Source organism: Poecilia reticulata, linkage group LG10, assembly GCF_000633615.1.
Source record: "Poecilia reticulata strain Guanapo linkage group LG10, Guppy_female_1.0+MT, whole genome shotgun sequence".
In the NCBI taxonomy this organism is placed as follows: Eukaryota; Metazoa; Chordata; class Actinopteri; order Cyprinodontiformes; family Poeciliidae; genus Poecilia; species Poecilia reticulata.
The window spans coordinates 29,194,847-29,212,671 of NC_024340.1; the positions used below are offsets into that span (position 1 = coordinate 29,194,847).

Sequence of the window (17,825 nt, forward strand, 5' to 3'; positions counted from 1 at the left end):
CACACACACACACACACACACACACACACGCATATACTCAATAACAATGTCCAAGTGAATATCCTTACTGAATTCAAAAGTGTTTGGAAATAAATTAAGCTTAACTTTCTTTCAGGCACAAATTAACTTTACTTGTATTAAAATCAAGTACAATGACCCATACACAAAGATAAATCAGCTGAATTGTAATATATTGTGCCTCAATCTCTGTCTGAAAGGGAGTAAATATCTATCTATCTATCTATCTATCTATCTATCTATCTATATATATATATATATATATATATATATATATATATATATATCCTCCTTCCTTCACAACCTGTCCTATTATATTTACAGAATTTTGTTTAAGTTAAGAATTTCTCATGGCACTACTTTAAATAAAGCAGATGGATAAGAATTGTTTAACTAATAGTGTTTATTTCTCATTTAAAAGCATTTTCACAGTCCATATATATTTTTCACAAAATACCTGTAGTGAGAAAGTTTTTTTCAAACAACAAACATAAATTCTGATCTCTACAAACAATATTCAAGCTAATTATAGTAAATATCACAGAAAAATACAAACATGTATACTATCTTTTCACAGGTTAAAGCAGTTCTAATTCATACATGTCTACTTCATGCAAAACATAAAAGAAGCTGCTGAAGGTTTCCAAAGAAAAATGTAGCATTTAAAATCAGAGAAATAAAAATGTAACAGCCACTGTAGTACCAAGATATTTCCGTAAGAGGGCGCTATAGATGTTTCAAAACAAATAACTGGCCTGGATTTTTCCTCCAGTGGTGGTTTCAGTCACCAATTCAGCACAATCTGTATGCAGAACAGAGAGGAAGACATAAAATCCTGATCATTATGAATCAGTGATGAAAGCAAAAAACATTTAAGCAAACAAGATTACACAGTATTATACTTGTGTAATCAGGATTTATATCTTAAAAACATAAAGGATTTTTCTGCTACTCACCTGTTTTGTTAATTCCGAAACCAGCCAATTACAAAGGAACAGACGCCCTGCAGGGACCTCCAGCAGTACTGCTGAGCCATTCTCCTCCGGGCGTTCTCAGTCGGAGCTGCTGTCGGCTGTGATTTGGCTCTCTGTGTGGTTTTAACTTTCCCTGGAGCCCGAGATGTTTTAAAAGGTGTCTTCATTGTCAAATTAGGTCTTCCATGTGCAGCTGAACTTTGGGGTTTTCCAGGCTGCTTTGATGGCTGCGCTGCTGGCCGAGACCTTAGGAAAGGACCGGCCGAGAAGTTCATCCGAGATTCATCAGTCGCCTTCCTGCACATGTGAGGTTTGATCTCTTTAGGACCCTGACAGCCGTGTGCTTGCTTCCTGAGGACCCACATCATCTGGACGAAGTAGTGCCTGGGGTTTTTGTTGAAAGCACTGCAGGTGTAAGGTCTCCCCACATACTCACACCAGTAGGCACGTCTGTTTCCCAAGCATGACAGCCTCAGCTTTATGTTTTCTCCTTGGCCTGTAAGGATCATGGTGCACTTGTCCTTAGCCTTGGTTTGGAACTTGATGGGATCGTCCCAGATGCTTTGTCTCCTTTCGTCCTGTGCCTCAGCTGGCCAAAGGCAGCAGGCCAGCAGCAGAGCAGTGGCTTGGGTCCACATGGTGCCAGATAGATGCAGAGAGCAGGATGAGAGTGGAACTGCTTGAGCTAAGGCTTCCTCTTGGTATTTATTGGCCAAGCAGACACACAGTAGCTTTAGGGAACAAAGCTGAGTCAGACTAAGGAAAAGTGGTTATATGGGCGGAGGAGGGAAAAGCCACGTTAGTTCCTGCTGAAATGTATGCAAAGCCCACTAAGATGCAACATGGATTCTCATGTTTGATCGCTTCACATAAAAAAAACACAACCGACAGATGAAGAAATCTTTTTTTTTTTTTTTTAAGTTTACTGACTTTGACTGTATAGGTCAGTTTCACACTGGATCAATGCACTCATAAAGAGAAATTGTCACGGTTTCCAATTTGATACATACATTTTAATTAGAAATGTGAAATCTGATAGAAAAAAGAAAGCTGAACCTCTCTTGTTTGCGTTAAGTGGCAGTTAAGGCTCATAACTGTGCAGGGTAACCTATCATTTCCCTCTAAACATAAACCCAGGACAGTGCCACAGAGAAACATGAGCACACACATGCAGGGACAAGACTGGAAAGGGAGGCAGTAATGGCCATGCCAATTAAGAAAGCACAAGGAAATGTATGAAGTAGGGAGGAAGGATGAAGTACACACATATGGCACACAGGGTCTTACATGAGATTAATGTTTCGACCAAAACAATTGTATTTTTTTGCAAGAACTAAACATAACAGAGAGCTGAATTTGATGTAATGTATTTTAACTTGATCAGAAATGCAATGATTTGTTTTCATCATCTTCACAGTTAAATTTTTTTAGAACAAAGTGAAGGAACCCAGTGTTTGAACTAATAACATCCCAGAAGGGCTTTAGAGTTTACAACCTACTTTATCTTTAATTACCAAATATGACATGATTCTGACTCATCTGATACTGAACATTTAACTGTAAACCATAATTGAATGTAAATCTGGAAAGATGCAACATTTTGAGAAATCAGATTACACTTTTAAATTATTTAAAATAACCACACCCACACAATGTTCAGTGTTTCAGTAAATACAAACTCGGCCTCTGTTTTTGACTGGTTTTCAGACAGAAAAAAGTCTGTGTGTGGTTTTTCTTGGAGTGTTTATTTGCATCCTGCTTGGTGCCTGAGAAAACTTTGAAGCCAAGCTTATGGAAGAGGATAATAATGTCTTATTGAAATAGCTGACCGGTAAAGCAACCCACAGGGTTCTGGCTTGGCAGTACAACCATCACATTGGAATGTGCATAGTGCTAAAGCGTGCAAAACCATCTGCTCCAATGTTACACACAGTTCCCATTTAGCATAACATTTATATTAATTTCAACATATTTTCCTGTTTTTACCCTCAGAATTACACATTCCATGTTTTGCCTCACAGTAAAATAGGAAAATCTTTTCCATAACATGTCAAAAATATTGTTACCCCAAAATACAGAGCAAGCTGAAAGAAGGTAAAGAAAGATTGGAAGAGAAAATAACTTGAAATGGAGAGTTTATTCACAATTTATACACTTTTGTCATATCCACATAAAAAACAAGCATCTTCCTGGATCCATCATCGCCCAACTGTTCAGCATCACATTTCAAACCATTCATCTGATCAACCCAAAGCTACCATATATAACTAGTTTAAGCACTTAAGTTGTGAATTTGTCCCCATAAATGCATTACCAGACTCCAGCAAGGAGTAAAACTGTGATAGTCAGCATGAGCACACTGATCATCTAAAAATGTCCACCTTGAGGAAAACTAAGTTTGAAAATGAAGCAAGCAAAAAAGAGCGCTGAGAAGAGACAGAGCCAATAAGTTCACATTGTGGAAAAGCACAGCTGGGACATCTTAACATGGCAGTCAGTGTTTCCTTTGGAGAAATAAAATTAATGAAAATAGTTTGTAAAGTCAGTCTAGCAGAGCATAACTTGTAAACCGTTGGCAAATATTTTCAGTACTTCTACTGCAAATTACAGTTATTGGCTTTATAGAAGTCATATGTGCACAAAAATCTACAAAAATGGGTTAATTTTTAATCCTTGTTATGATAACCTAATTAAAAGTTCTTAAATGTTAGCATTCACTTTAGCAACTTCTGAACTGACACATTGTTTTTGTTTGTTTTGATTCAAGCCCATGGGCTTTCTCTTTTAAAAACAATGGCAAACTTGGATCTAAAATGGATTTGTTGAAGTATAAAACAAATGTAATATAAAAATTATGGATAAAGTATTAAATTTAGACCAGTTTATACCAGTAAAAAAAAAAAATCTGATTTTTTTTGATTCACATAAAAACTGACTTTTGTTAGTCTTCATATATGCACATTATATAATCTATTACCTGGTAAATGTTTATGCTAAGGCAGGTATTGCTTTTTTTCACAGTTCACATAAACCAGATGTGTGCAAACCATAAAAAATACTTCTTTTCAACAATCTGATTGATGGTGCCATGAATGGATTGTCTAAGCTCTCACTGGAGAAAGCATCTGTATAGAAATATGAGATATAGGATATGTTGATTGGCCTCCCTGATGTAACAATATCAGCATATTTATCACTCAACCTCTACATATAACAATTACTGAATGAACACATTAAAAAGTTCCATGTAACCAGAAGTACCGTTTAACTGAAAATGCAGGCAAAGGGCAAAAAGTGTGCCACAGAAAGACTATTTCAAAATATGGGATTTGGCTTGAGAATTAACTTTCCACTTTAAAATTATGAGGACCATAAAGCAGGAAAGACCTGAAAATAAATGCATGTGGTATATAGAGGAAATAGAAGTAGGTGTTGTTTTTACTATTATTCTCCAACTGTACTGTATTATTTAAACTGATAGTTCAACCAAAACACATCTGCTATGCATTTGGTAAGAATTTGTCATTTGGTGTTACAGTGTGGTTGTGGTGGGCCTTTCTTACCATAACAACCCTTGGTTCAAGAATTAGTGTTTTTTTTTCTAAACCCACTATTCAAAATGATTCTGATTTGGTATTTAAAACTCCAAATAGAAGTAGCGATTTAGAACAACGTACCAATCTGAATTACAAATAAATGCTAAATGTTAACACCTGACACAAGTTTAAATGGTACAGGAAGGACATTTTAATGAGGTCAGCTCCTAGATTGTTTATATTTAACATAGTGATATGGCCTTTTGTAACTGTAACGTCGTCATGGTAAAACATCTCAAAGGCAGACAGACCTCTTCAGTGTTTCTCACATACCGATGGGTCACGTTGCCCCTTTGCCATTTCATACTTTTCCAGTGTTGCCTTTTTCACGCTGAATAGTTGCTGCATGCCAACAACAACAACAACTGTTGGTATGCAACATCTGTCATTGGAAGTTGCATACCAAACTTCAGTCAGAGGGCATTTCATATCTAATTTTACCGTTGAGCTAAAGTCATTTTTGGTATTTTGCTTCTACTGTACAAAACTTTTTTGCCATGTGACTCCAATGGGACAGGTCCAAACAGATATCAGAGTCAAAACCAATGAAAAAAGGGTACAATATAATTTTTTTAAGAAATAAAATTTTATCTTTGTTATTGAACTATTCCTGAGATTTGAACAAAAGGATACAAGTAGTGTGTTTTACAGGTAAGAAACTGAAGAATTTGGGGACAAAATGGCAACATTTGAATGAGGTTATGAATTGTCAAAGAGGGAAATTGACCCATAGCCACCTAAACTCTGCAAAACCAACATGTCTGGAAATATTGTAAACAGCTTTAAAAAAAAAAAAAGTCATGCTTCGTTTTCTTACAAATTCTCTCCACAAGTCGTTACGCCACTGTTCACACAAGAATTTTCTCAACAGGTAAAATATCACACATCCAAGAGCTCAGTTAAAAAGGATGTATTTTTTCAACAAAACAATCAGATCTTTATGAAACCTGCCTTTTGACACTCACTTTGAAAGTACAACACCCTTTTTAACTGTAGGAAGAAAATATAACTTTCTCCAGCTTCTCTTTTCTCGAGCACAAAGTTCATAAAAATGAGCAAACACAACAGTCAATGTTATGTCCTCTCAAGGGCTTTTTCAGCTTGGTTTTGTGTCCAAACTAATGTAAACACAGACACAGCAGTCCTGGAAAATGTAGATGAAACCTGGCTCAGATTAATGCTGAGGACTGATGAGGTTGGCGTCCTGCCGGCAGAAACCAAACTGGAGGATTTGATCTGCATCATTGAACAAGCAGGACGTCCCGTGTTCTTCTTTTGAAGTGAAGAAACCATGTTGAGATTCCTCAAGTGAGCTACAATAAATGAAAAAGATCATTTTGAGTTGTTAACTGATGAGTTGTTAATACATTTTTGTAAATAAACTCCCTGGCCAAGAAAAAAATGGCAACCAAATAAAAAAAGGTCACAATAAGCTTTTGCAATGCCACAACATTTATTTATAATGAATGGATGGATGGATGGATGGATGGATGGATGGATGGATGGATGGATGGATGGAATGTGCTTCATTTTATCTGCCTCTCTTACCCTGATGCACTGGAAGAGGGCAAATCTGAACTTATAACTTGATCTTCTTGCATTGCTCCCATGCTCCCTTGCAAACTGAAGCTTTTTCTCTAGTTAGCCTCACTAATTAGAGGTTTTCTAACTTCTACACAGCTGTTCAGGCCCAAACTCTTGAGTTCCCTTCACACTGTGTGTAGAAATGCTCTTATTGTCGCTACTAAACAACCTTAAGTTATATATTCATTGGACATTTAACCCAATTCTGCAATTTCATCAGGTTTTTCATGCCAATGATTTGACTTTTCTTAAACAGACTAACATCTTTTCCACACAACCATGGGATGTGTCTTTACACATGATGTCTAAGAAATGAGAAGCAGCCCATTGCATCTGCTGGAGTTAACCAAGTGAATCTCCAAATTGTCACTTTTTTTAATTTGTGTGTTTTGCCTGAGAACCACAAAGACCAATCACTTCACTTTCATCTTAAAGCAGATCAGAGTGAAGTTTCAAAGAGAGGGAATTATTCAACTTATAATCAATAGAAATGATCTCAGTAATAAAGACGTTATCATCGAGACAACAAGCTACTTTCAAAAATGTTGTAATACTTAGAAAATTGAACAGAGTTTTAAGACTAAATTAGATTTATTGACAGTAGCTCTGTGTAATCCTCTGTATTGATCAGTCAGTCGAAACTCATTCAACTATTGAAGTTACACAAATACCTGCAACCTGAAACATAAAAAAACACAATAAAACCAACTTACCATGACGTTTAGTTCCAGTTGTCAAGGGCACTACAAGGGCAAAGAGCAGAGAAAGACACTTTAGATATCACAATGCAAGAAAATATTTCACAACATAAATATCCCCAAAATAAGTTAAGTTTTTATTGCAGTTTCTTATATTCTAAAGAAAATGTGTAATGTAGGCCTGCAGTCATTCTGAGACTGCAGAGATCTTCACAAAATTCAGAAATAGTCAAATCTTAATTTCACCAAATAATTCTTTCAACACCAGTGGAAACTAATACATTGTTTTCCCTTCTGAAGACATGTTGCAATAATCTAAAACAAAACAACAATGCTGCAGCATTCCTTTCTGACTAAATGTGCTCAATTTAAAGGTTGGATTTTTTATTTTATTTATTTATTTTATTGTCATTGTGAGATGATGCTGCTGTAAGACATACTACAATAAAATACTATTTTTTAAGGCATTACACAACTTTTCCAGTGGTTTTATTCAATGTGGAGGGTGCTGTAAGGAGGAGATAACTACACATAAAAGGGTTTCACTTCTCTCACGAGCTAACTGAACACAACCACTCACAAGAGGCTAGTAGACACGTTAGAGAACATTTTTAAAACTGAATGATACTATCCTAAATATAAATTGAAGGTTTCTTCTCTCTAAAACACTGAGAGTCACGAGCATCTACAGTAAATTTAGTCATTCTCACCATGTTGGTTTTTCAGCAAGCAGAAAAAGCACTAAAACAAGCTGTGAACAGGTGTTAAGAGTGTTAGCACATTAGCAGTATAAGATTTAAAAGAGATGATCGCTGACTCAGCAGGACAGCTGTGAGGAGAGGTGTGAGGAAATCGGTGTTAGAGAGTCAGAGTCGTCGTTTTGTGTTACCAGTACCTTTCAGGAGCCAAGCCAGAGCTGACTCTCACCAGTCGATGTGCCTCGGAGGAGCCGAGGCCCGTGGAAACCTGTTCATTGTGTCATATGTTGGGATGCTACCATCACAGGAACAAACACGCACACACAGGGAAAAACGTTACCAGACAGACTCAACATTTTTACATCCAAGAGGAGAAGGGTGAGCAGTTCTTACAACAGAGAGCAAAACATTATCTGAGTATCTTACTGTGCAAACAGAGTAGTTTAGTGTTGATCAATTAGAACAGGTTTTAAATTATGTAATACATTCCAAAAGCTTAATGCAACTCAAATAGAAAGATAAGGTTTAATAAAAAGTCGTATTAATTTTGCAAGTTCAAACTGGAAATCAAACTCCTATTTTTTCAAACTGCAACAAGTCAGAGCAGAGCAACTCCTCATTTAGATGTTTTACTCTCTGTGTTTATCTTGTTGGTTCAAGATGCAAACTCATCTGCGTCCAAATGCAACTTAAAGAGATAAAACACGCAGTTAAGCATCTGGTTAGATTCAGAAAAGAAAATCAAAAGTAGCAACATATCCAGGGACACACTAAAGCTCAGCATGCTTGCCTCTCTCTGAACAAAATGATCAGGTGTACATTCATCGGACTTTGGCCGACACTAAACGAGAGGAAACAGGAGAAGATTTCATTTCATTCCACAGGAATTTCCCAGCGTCAGAAAGAAAGCAGTTGGTTAGTAATACGGTAGATTCCCTCAAAACCACCAAGCAAAACATTTACAACATGACAGTGAAGTAGTGGTAGCAGAGAGATTCATCAGCCTCAAGGCTCCTATGATTGTTAGAAGGTGGAAGATCAGACTGATTATTGGGATTTGAAACCCTAATTTCTCTTTGATGAAAGAGAGTTTAAGTGAGGGTTTAGTTTTATTGTTTATAGTTATAGGTATGTGCTCCTTCTTTTTCTCCATCAAGATGTTCCAGCTCTTATTTTTCTAACACTCACCTGCAGATAAGCAAGTATTTTAAGTAAATATAAATTGCAACTACGTTCCTTTAAGTTGTGATATTTAAAATGTTGATTGTGAGTTATGCGTATTAGCTTTAGATACTCTCTATGACAAACCTTTATTAGTATTTGTTTTCCAATAATCCCCAGTCTTCAAGTTGATTAACCCAAATCGATCTTTATTCCGCTCCATATCTCAGCCTCAAAGAAAACAGTAGGGCTACGATCTGATGCTCAACAACAAACACCAAATGCTAAACCACTGCTGAAATTCATTTTAAAGCATTTTTTATCATAAGTACCAAAACGTTGATTCCGGATTGTTTCTAATAAAAGCTACCACTACTTGCCAGTTTAAAGATTTGCTACCATATCACACACACTTATGCGTGTGTGTGTCTTGAAATGACTCCCTCAGTGAGCATGCAATGTGTTCAGCCATACTATATATAAAACCAACTTCCCAGGCATGCATCCACCTCCACCATGCATGCAGTCAGCAGGATAAAGGGAAAGTTTACCTTGTCATCATAGGATTAGGAATACCTTGTGAACTCTCACTATGATAACCATTATTAACAATTTCCATACTGAAAATAAAACATTGAGAACAAAAATGGAATGAAAAATGAGAAACGCGACATGCTGAATAAAAATGTTTCTTTTATATGTGGTTAAATCTTTAAACGATATCAGGAGATGAATATGTTCCGAGTATAAACCTTAGTGTTTTATTTACACATTTATTTATTTTATTTATTTTTTTTTTTTACAAAAAACACTTTAATGATTGCATGAGCCCTTCATGAAAGGTACTGTAAGGGGCACTTCTTAAACATAGCACATGACAAAAAGCCACATTGTCCACCCACATGAGCAATTTTGAAGCTCAAAAATGCAAACGAGCACCAAGAATTTAGTAAACAGCTTTCTATATACATTACTTGGAAAAAAAAGCACAGAGTGAGAGAAGTTAAAATGAAAAGGAGGTTGGGGAAGAGCGTCTTACTTTTTCATGGGAATTGTCTCAACGCTATGGAGATACACAGAAAACAGGAACATAAAAATGTTATTGAGATGGTCAGCAAAAGAAATGCATCATGAATCCTTCTGTGCAACCCAGCAGGGATTGCACAGAGGGAGATGCAGTTGATCAGCTGAGATATTACAATTACAACTACTGTAGATAAAGCCATGAGTCCACAGAATCTGAGCATGACAAAGGCCCATGAGGAAGAAAAAAGAATTGACTAATTTATCAGTGTCTTTTCTTTGTAAAGTGCCAAGTGCTTGACAAAGAAGAATGAAGAAATAAAATAAAAAATATGGAAGATGGAAATAGTAGGAATGGTTATCACAAAGTAAAATGCCAAGTCCCAGAAACAGAGGAGCTAAAGGGAAGAGAAAAGGGAGCAGAAAATAAATCAAAACAGAAAATTTCAGTAGCACAGAACAGTTTTAGAACCCATTTAAGAACCCGTTTTAAAGCAAACCAGAAAACTAACCAATTATATTCAGATACTCAAAAGAAAAGCCTAAAAGATAGAAGGATGCCCTGCAACCATCAAATATTTAAAACATATGTGCAGTAATTTAGATCTAATTGAGCCATAAAAGAACTAAAACTGCAGCTTTATAGTAACAATAGATACAGTAAAAACATGTGAGAAGAAAAATAAATGCAATAACTCACTCATCATAAACATCCTCTGTGTCCATCCTGCGGTAGTACTTGGCTAGTTTCACAGCTAGTATTACGCTTGGGAGCAGGAATAGTGTGCTGCAGCCCAGACCCATCCAGAAAGTGTTCTGTCGAAAAGATAATTTAAAGAATTATATTTTTCATAATTTTATATGAAGTTATTAACACAATGTTCTGCCTTGTAAAGTATTTATACCTCTTAAGCCTTTTCATGTGTATGTGTTAAGACAATAAAAAAAAATTAAACCATGAATTATTTTCCTTCCACACAAAATTGTGTAGTAATCACTTAAAATCACATTAAAATGCACTGAAGTTTGTAATGTGGAAAAGTTGAAGGGGTGTGAATACTGTTTAAAGGCATTTTAACTGCTGTTTTTAATTTGGCTTTGGTTTACAGACATATAATCTAGATATTGACCTTAATCACTTTGAGTGAGTTAAACGTTAAACCTAAACATCTGCACTAACACACATTGATCTGCAGTTAACTGCTTGAGGCTTGATTAGGTGGGATCTATTTTTATTATTGCCATTGTTACCATAGAATCCCCCAGGAAACTGCAGGTCATGATCTGCGCCGTATCCAAGATGTTGCTGAAGGGCTTGCATGGTGCAACCTCCAAAGCCAACTACAAAGATTGTAAACAGGAAATGTTATCGCACCACCATACAGCCAGTAAACACAAAGTTTCTTAACTGTGGGACAACACATCTGTGCATTCTGACTGTTCCTGAACAACAATAACATTGAGACTGAAACGAAAAAGTTTTATTGACATATATGAGAATCAGAGCTAAAATATCTTATTTTTCACTTTGGTTTGAATTCCTTTGGCTTTACTGCAGCAGAAACCATCGTGCCTCAGATTCCTCAGATTTAAAGGAGCTGTAGCTTTTATGTTTGTCCTCTCTATATTTACCCCAAAAACTGTTATGCAAGTTTTTTGTTGTCCACTATGATACTGAGCTTTTTTCGTAACTCATGCTGCAGAAAATCCTTTCACTAAACATGAACAAAGTAATGCATAAAACATAAAATTAGCATAATATGAAAATGGTAGATAAACACTTACTGATGTTTTGACCCATTCTATGTACTGATTGAAATAGCCAATAATGGTTGCTGAGTATTTTCTTGTTTCCTGTACGAAATTAGAGAACAACTGTTAGTTTAACACAATCAGAAAACTGAGCTAAGCAAAGAGATACATTTACCTGACTGATTAAAAGTGTTGCATTCTGGGAGATGAGGTGCTGAGCAGCTGCAATGGCCTCAAGAACATCTGTGACTTTGTTCTGTAAAGACGAACTAGTCAGTACCAATGTGAGTGTAAATATGAATTTTGATAGCGGTTTATTTACCGGGAGGTCAGAAGCTGTCCTCTCCAGGAATCTCATACTCTGGTTCAATGCACTCTTAGAGAAAACAAAAAATAAGACATTAGTTTCAGAAGTTAAAGACCAACAGAAATCTGAGAGCAGCACGTACACAATGAGTGACATTGATTTAATTATTGGCATGCTGGAGGATTTTATTCCAAAATCAAATATCCACAATGCAAAGACATAAGAACAAATACAATCACATACACCACATAAAACAAATAAGGACTGTCCCTTTATTTTGTCTAAAAAAATAATATTTATTCTCTTCATGTGGATATTTTGAACTATTTTGGCACAAATACTTTAAATATCAACTATAAGTTTGTGAAAACAACAATAAAAAGTGTGTCTGCAACAAAATAATGTCAAAGATACGTTGTCTGTTTAAAACTCCAGGTAATAACACAGTTAATGCATATCATATCATATCATAAACTTGTTCTTACCCTTGCTCTAACATATTTCTTGATGGTGAACAGAGAAAAACAAAACAACAAAACATGAATAAATGTGCTGAGAACCAACAATGGTTTCATCTGTTCATCCTAGATGATATCTGACAGACTGGTTCTGGGCTTGTGGAGAAAGTAAAGCTGAATATTTCATATTTAATGTGTTCTGACACAAGCCCGAGGGCAACAAGTGCTATTTTATTTTACAGAACAGCAGACAAAGCAACATTTTATATAATCACACCTCTATACTGCAGACTGTTACTGTGGAATAATTACTTAAAATTATCGGTTGTAAAAGTAGAAACAAAGAGTCTCTAAAGCAGATGGATGTAAAATCAGCACAAAATGTAAAGTGATAATTTCTTTCTCATGCAAAAATGCTGTTATGAAAAGACAGCAATGGCAAAAATAGAAAGTGGTGAAAGGGTGAAATGACCAACCAAACTAAGGCAATGGACATACAATCGAAGTACAAAAGTCAGTTTTGCTAATTTATGCAGCACCAATTAACTGCAAATATCATCTCAAGGTGATTTACAAGATACAAAGCTCCAATTCATAAACAGAAATATATAATTAAATCAATCTAAAACAGTTTAATCCTATGTGGGGAGAAAATGTAATTACATATGTCCAGTTCCAGTACACCATCTCTAAGTCCACCAAGGTTTGCTCACCTAGATGCAGCCTACAGTATTTAGGTCTTCATTGTTTGGTGCAAGTGACATAATTACTTGTTTTCTTCTAATATTAACTGTATTTATCAGAGATTTATGCCATTACACATTGAAAGTGTATGTCCTCATTTTTGCATTGTGTTTATGTGGTTTAGGGTGGATAACTATGCAAATCTGATCAAAACCAAGTTCTGCTGAAAGTATCTGGGACACGCAGTGGGGATTACCATGGCCTGCTCCATTGGAGCGATCTGTTGTCTGTGGATCCGCTGCAGAGTGGCCACATGGCCTTTCAGAGCTGTCTGCAGAGGTCCCCTAGGCTGGAGAAGGAGAAAAAAACAAGTCGGGTTTTATTCCAAAAGAAGAGGAAGAAACAAAAGACTGCGTTCGTGAGATTCCTGCTGCCCAGACATTTCTTAAACTTTTGGTCACGTAACAGAAAACAGTGTGGAGTTTTAGCTCTCATTCATCAGGAAAGAATCAAATGGTTTATAAATGTAATTCTTTTTCAAAAACACATTTTTCCCAGTTTACCAAACTGCCAACTTTTAAATAACTGCATTTTGTTTTTGCATTTGAAAGTGCACAAGTATTTAGTTTTTGCCAACGCAATCATTCTGCATGAAAGCACACCAGCCTCTGTGTAGCAGCCTCTGTTAAAAAACCTTAGCTAAAAAGATCACTATTCATCACAGTTTGAGAGAACAGGTGCATTAAGAGATGTGCAGAGATGAAATAATATGAAACTCCACAATGTGAATGTTGGTGCTTCAGCTAATGTAGCCAGATCAGCTGCTTTACCATCAGGTCTGTCTGGGACTCCAGCTCTTTGGCGAATGAGAGAACATCCACCACAGTGACTCCTTTATTCACCTTAAACAGACAAAGAAACCAGTAACTCAAACACTGAGCTTGGATGGCAGCACACACATAGAAAGTTACATTTTAGACATGTAAGTATTGATAATGCAGTGAAGAATTTATAGTTTATACAGTGATTTTCTTCAGACATATTTGTGGTTTGCATAAAAGATTAGAACAATTTGCCCCTTTCCTCACATAATTAATGAGTGCTCTGAGCATAAAGTCTTAAAATGAATTATTGAATACTGCATTTAATACGTTCAGACATTGTTGTTCTTAATTTGCCACCAACATGCAGGTCAAAGTTTTACAAAAACTTTCAATTTACATTGCTCACAAATTTCCAAATAATTGCAGTTATTCTTCAAATCAATGTACAGAAAAAACATGAGATTGTAATTTATCGTGTTTTAAACCAAACTGAATCAGATCAAATCTCTTGTTTCCTTGTACAACTCAGAAATCAGAGGCTTTTGACTGAGAGAATGAAAGTTAAACTAAATATCTCACACATTTGTAGATTCAGTCTAAAGGTTAATTACTTTTTGCCCTCAGTCTCAAGTCTTTGAAGTGCAGCTGACTGATTGATGAAAAGAGCAAATGTCAAGTTCTAGCACATACCTTCGCACCTTTGGCCTGGACTGGATCCTTATTGGATAATTTAGCTTTAGCAATCCTTCACAGAACTCTGCCTGAAGCTTGTTAACTGATTTAGGTGTTGATAAACTTAGTAAGTCAATTATTAAATAATTTAAATAAATTTTTTCACAGACATAATTTAACAATTGCAACAATTTATACATCATAACCCCAAAATAAAAACTATTCAAAACCAACCACCGACAGCATGTTTTGCTCCTGTTCATGTGTTTCTATAATCACAGCATGTGTCACCTCGTCAAGGTAGTCGGCGTAGTTGATCTCTGAAAGGCCAGCTTCAGAGAAATCTAGGAGGTTCTGCTTCCCCTCTGCCTCCAACAGGATTATCGTTCTCAGGTCAATCCGAAAGTTCTCCAGCTGACGCACAACATCCTTAGTGAACTGTAAACACAACCAGGGATCAGAAGTTTGGGTGAGAATATAAACCCTGAGCAACTCAACTTTCACATTTACACGTCAAAATCTTCTTTCTAAACGTGGCAGATGTCTGTATCAATGTGGAAGCATGCTACATGCAGCATGCTACATGCTGTCTACAAACCTTCCAGAGCCAGTGATTGGCTCCTATCACCTTCCAGTGATAGGCTCTGGAAGGTTTGTAGAGGTCGAAGGTAAAATGATTGCAGCAAAATATTAGGAAATCCTACAGAACAATTAGTTTCCATCTACCAGAGAACTATGACTTCAGAGAACATTTATTTTCCAGCAACACAATGAGCTGAAGCACCAAGCTGAAGCTACACAGAAATAGTTCAAAGACAACAAGGTGGATGTTCTGGAGTGGCCTAGTGAAAGTCTGCACCTCAATCCAACAGGGAACCTGTGGCAGGACTTGACAAAGGCTGACCCTCATGCAACATGGCAGAGCTCGAATATATTTGCAAAGAAGACTGGAGTACCATTGCATCATGGGAATTTGTTCATTTTATGCCCTTTGTTTAACTTGAAACTTTTTGGAAAAAAGATAATTAAGAGAGATTAAAAATATATATATTTTGGTATTTACTTGAGAATCTCTTGCTTTCCATTTGTGCTATAAAAAAGAATTTGTCCCTCTTTGCACCAAGACTAAGTGGATTAATAGGAGGAACTACAAAAGACTTTATTAGGTCTTCTTTGACTTTGAGGTCATCTGAAAACCACAGTCATCATTCTCAGACATGTCTTTGCAGAAGAAATTTTGAAAAAGAATGCCTTGACCAAAAAATGTCTGCTTTCCCAGCCAAGAAAGATGTTTTTTGTGCCACTATAAAGAGAACAAAAAAACACATTGGGACAGTAAACCAGTTTCCAGGATAACTGTATGGTCACGTCAAAAGTTTTGGATTTTCCAGAAAACTAAAAATGTCAGCCATATAAGTTTTTACTGTGTGTTTGTTTTCTTCAGTGGGCTAAAATGAATGTTGTTTTAGAGTCCAATCAAAAGGGAAGAGGCTATCTACCAAATAGCGACAGTATAATCAAGTTTAGAAAGAAGGAAGATGATGAGCAGTTGGTATCGTCTTAACTTTTTATGAAGGTGTTACTCTCCACATCAAAAACACCGTCTATGATTATTAACATAAAATGGTTAAATGTTTAAATTGTTTCATATCAGGACTATTGCATATTATGAATTAAATATGGGTGTGTTATTGATTTAAAATATCCAAAGGAATTTAAATGTTCATGATTTGATTTGATGATGTGGACAAAAGTCTGGTTGGATAATAACTACACTGGCTCTCCAAGATAACCAACCAGAGATGTAATATGAAGAATACAACCCAGCTTTCTGACTTTGAATTGATAGGAGCTCTAATGAAGACTTATTTGTAATATGAACCATCATTACTTTGGAGAATGTATTGTTTCTTCAGGATGCACTGAATTTGAATATTACTCCATATAACACTGATTACTGACTGATATGCTGGTCAAATTCAAACCAAACAACTTTGAAATAATTGAATTCATTTTACAGAAATACCCACTCCTCAGATTGGAAATTAGTAGAGAAATGTTTGTGCATGACTTTGTTCCACATTGTTTGATTTTGTTCATTTAAAATTAGCTGTGAGCAGAAATAAATAGCTGCAGCCAGAGAAGACTGTATAATCCCACTCAAAACAATATTTAATCAGTTTTTCATTCAAAGTATCACATCCCACAATCTGTCAGGCAGCCCACACTTTTTCACACATTTAAATATTTTGTGTATAATGTAAATAAATGGCTTCTTCAGCAAAGTACTGATTCAAGGTTTCCAAAAGCAGAGGGAATGCCACACTGCATATATATAACCATTATTTTACAGTTTTTTTTCCCCAAGAGTACAGGAAACAATGTTATATATGCACTTTGAATTGCTATTATTAGATTAACAAATGTTAATATTTACACAATATTTGGCAATTGGCAGAAGATTTGTATTCTTAAAATATTTTTTTGCAATCTAATTGACTTGGGGATCATCAGTATGACAGCTGAAAGAAGCTCATTCATAAACCTATGTTGTTATCATGTTCAGTGGTGAAAGTAAGGGGGTACGGCGGGGTACCCCTAAAAGATTTAGCGGGGGTACGCAGTACCCTGAAGAGAGGAGCGGCTGTCTGCTGTAAAAAATCAACGGGTTCACTGTGCAGCCGTGAGTTCACCCACTAATCAGCCGTGACTGATTAGTTTTTCAAGAACAATCTAAAACACGACTTAATCAGTTAATACATTTTTTTTTTCTCATTTCATACTGTTTCTGAGCTGTTCGTGCTTTGCTAGAGCAGCGGTGCGATACGTCGATCGCAGAAGGTTTTGAGTCGATCTCGACATTAGATGACAAACTGAACGCCGCCAGGACGCTGAGAGCAGCACGTCCTCCACTGACTCCTTATTTAAATGTCCATTACTTCATTAAAGAACAACAACAAAAAAATCAACATAACGTGCTCAAACAACAATTATAATCTCAGTGATTATTGTTTCAACAAGGTGTTGCATAAAAATGGCATCCAATAAATAAAAGATCAGTATTTCATTTTATTTTCAGAACATTTTAATTACTTGCTTTAGTTTCTTTGAAAATGATAAGAAGGATGGTCATATTTTATTTTATTTCTTCAGCTCACTTCCACTGGATGCAGGATTATTGCTTGTATCTTATTCTGAAGATTGGAATTGTGATTATGGAGTCCCTTTTTCCATCACATTCATTAATTTTTTTATTTCTTTACTTCATAACTCAGTTTTTCTGACATGAAGCTTGGTTCAGCTTTTATGCTCACTTCTGAGCCCTGCCAAGAGCTGGAATTGTTCAATCAGATGGGAACTACAAACTTGTCTGCCA

General features: G+C 36.0%; 2 protein-coding genes across 22 annotated transcripts in view; both read right to left on the minus strand.

Moving 5' to 3' along the window:
* Nucleotides 1-401: 401 nt before the first annotated feature.
* On the minus strand, nt 402-1,732 carry fgfbp2a (fibroblast growth factor binding protein 2a). Its single transcript, XM_008421103.2, has 2 exons — nt 975-1,732; nt 402-820 (listed from the first exon to the last, which is right to left on the minus strand). The coding sequence occupies exon 1, from the start codon at nt 1,628-1,630 to the stop codon at nt 983-985; it is 648 nt and encodes a 215-aa protein (XP_008419325.1). The 5' UTR covers nt 1,631-1,732; the 3' UTR covers nt 402-820; nt 975-982.
* A 1,378-nt stretch (nt 1,733-3,110) lies between these two features.
* Nucleotides 3,111-17,825, minus strand: part of prom1a (prominin 1a) — a 64,739-nt gene continuing 50,024 nt past the window's right edge. For 3 of the 21 annotated variants that reach the window (XR_534734.2, XR_001777008.1, XR_001777006.1), the window contains 14 exons: nt 14,741-14,887; nt 13,784-13,855; nt 13,210-13,302; nt 12,297-12,314; nt 11,827-11,880; nt 11,680-11,760; nt 11,538-11,606; nt 11,004-11,093; nt 10,453-10,568; nt 9,769-9,792; nt 9,281-9,349; nt 7,766-7,863; nt 6,886-6,915; nt 3,111-5,901 (listed from right to left, as the gene is read on the minus strand). Coding sequence is in view for 3 of the 21 variants with exons in the window: in XM_008421098.2 (XP_008419320.1) it covers nt 6,894-6,915; nt 9,281-9,349; nt 9,769-9,792; nt 10,453-10,568; nt 11,004-11,093; nt 11,538-11,606; nt 11,680-11,760; nt 11,827-11,880; nt 12,297-12,314; nt 13,210-13,302; nt 13,784-13,855; nt 14,741-14,887 (855 nt within the window). In the remaining 18 variants the exon portion in view is untranslated. Of the gene's footprint in view, nt 5,902-6,885; nt 10,151-10,448; nt 10,569-11,003; nt 11,094-11,537; nt 11,607-11,679; nt 11,761-11,826; nt 11,881-12,296; nt 12,315-13,209; nt 13,303-13,783; nt 13,856-14,740; nt 14,888-17,825 lie in introns of those variants that run through there. The other 18 variants (XR_001777005.1, XR_001777011.1, XR_001777009.1 and 15 more) reach the window with 14 other exon arrangements.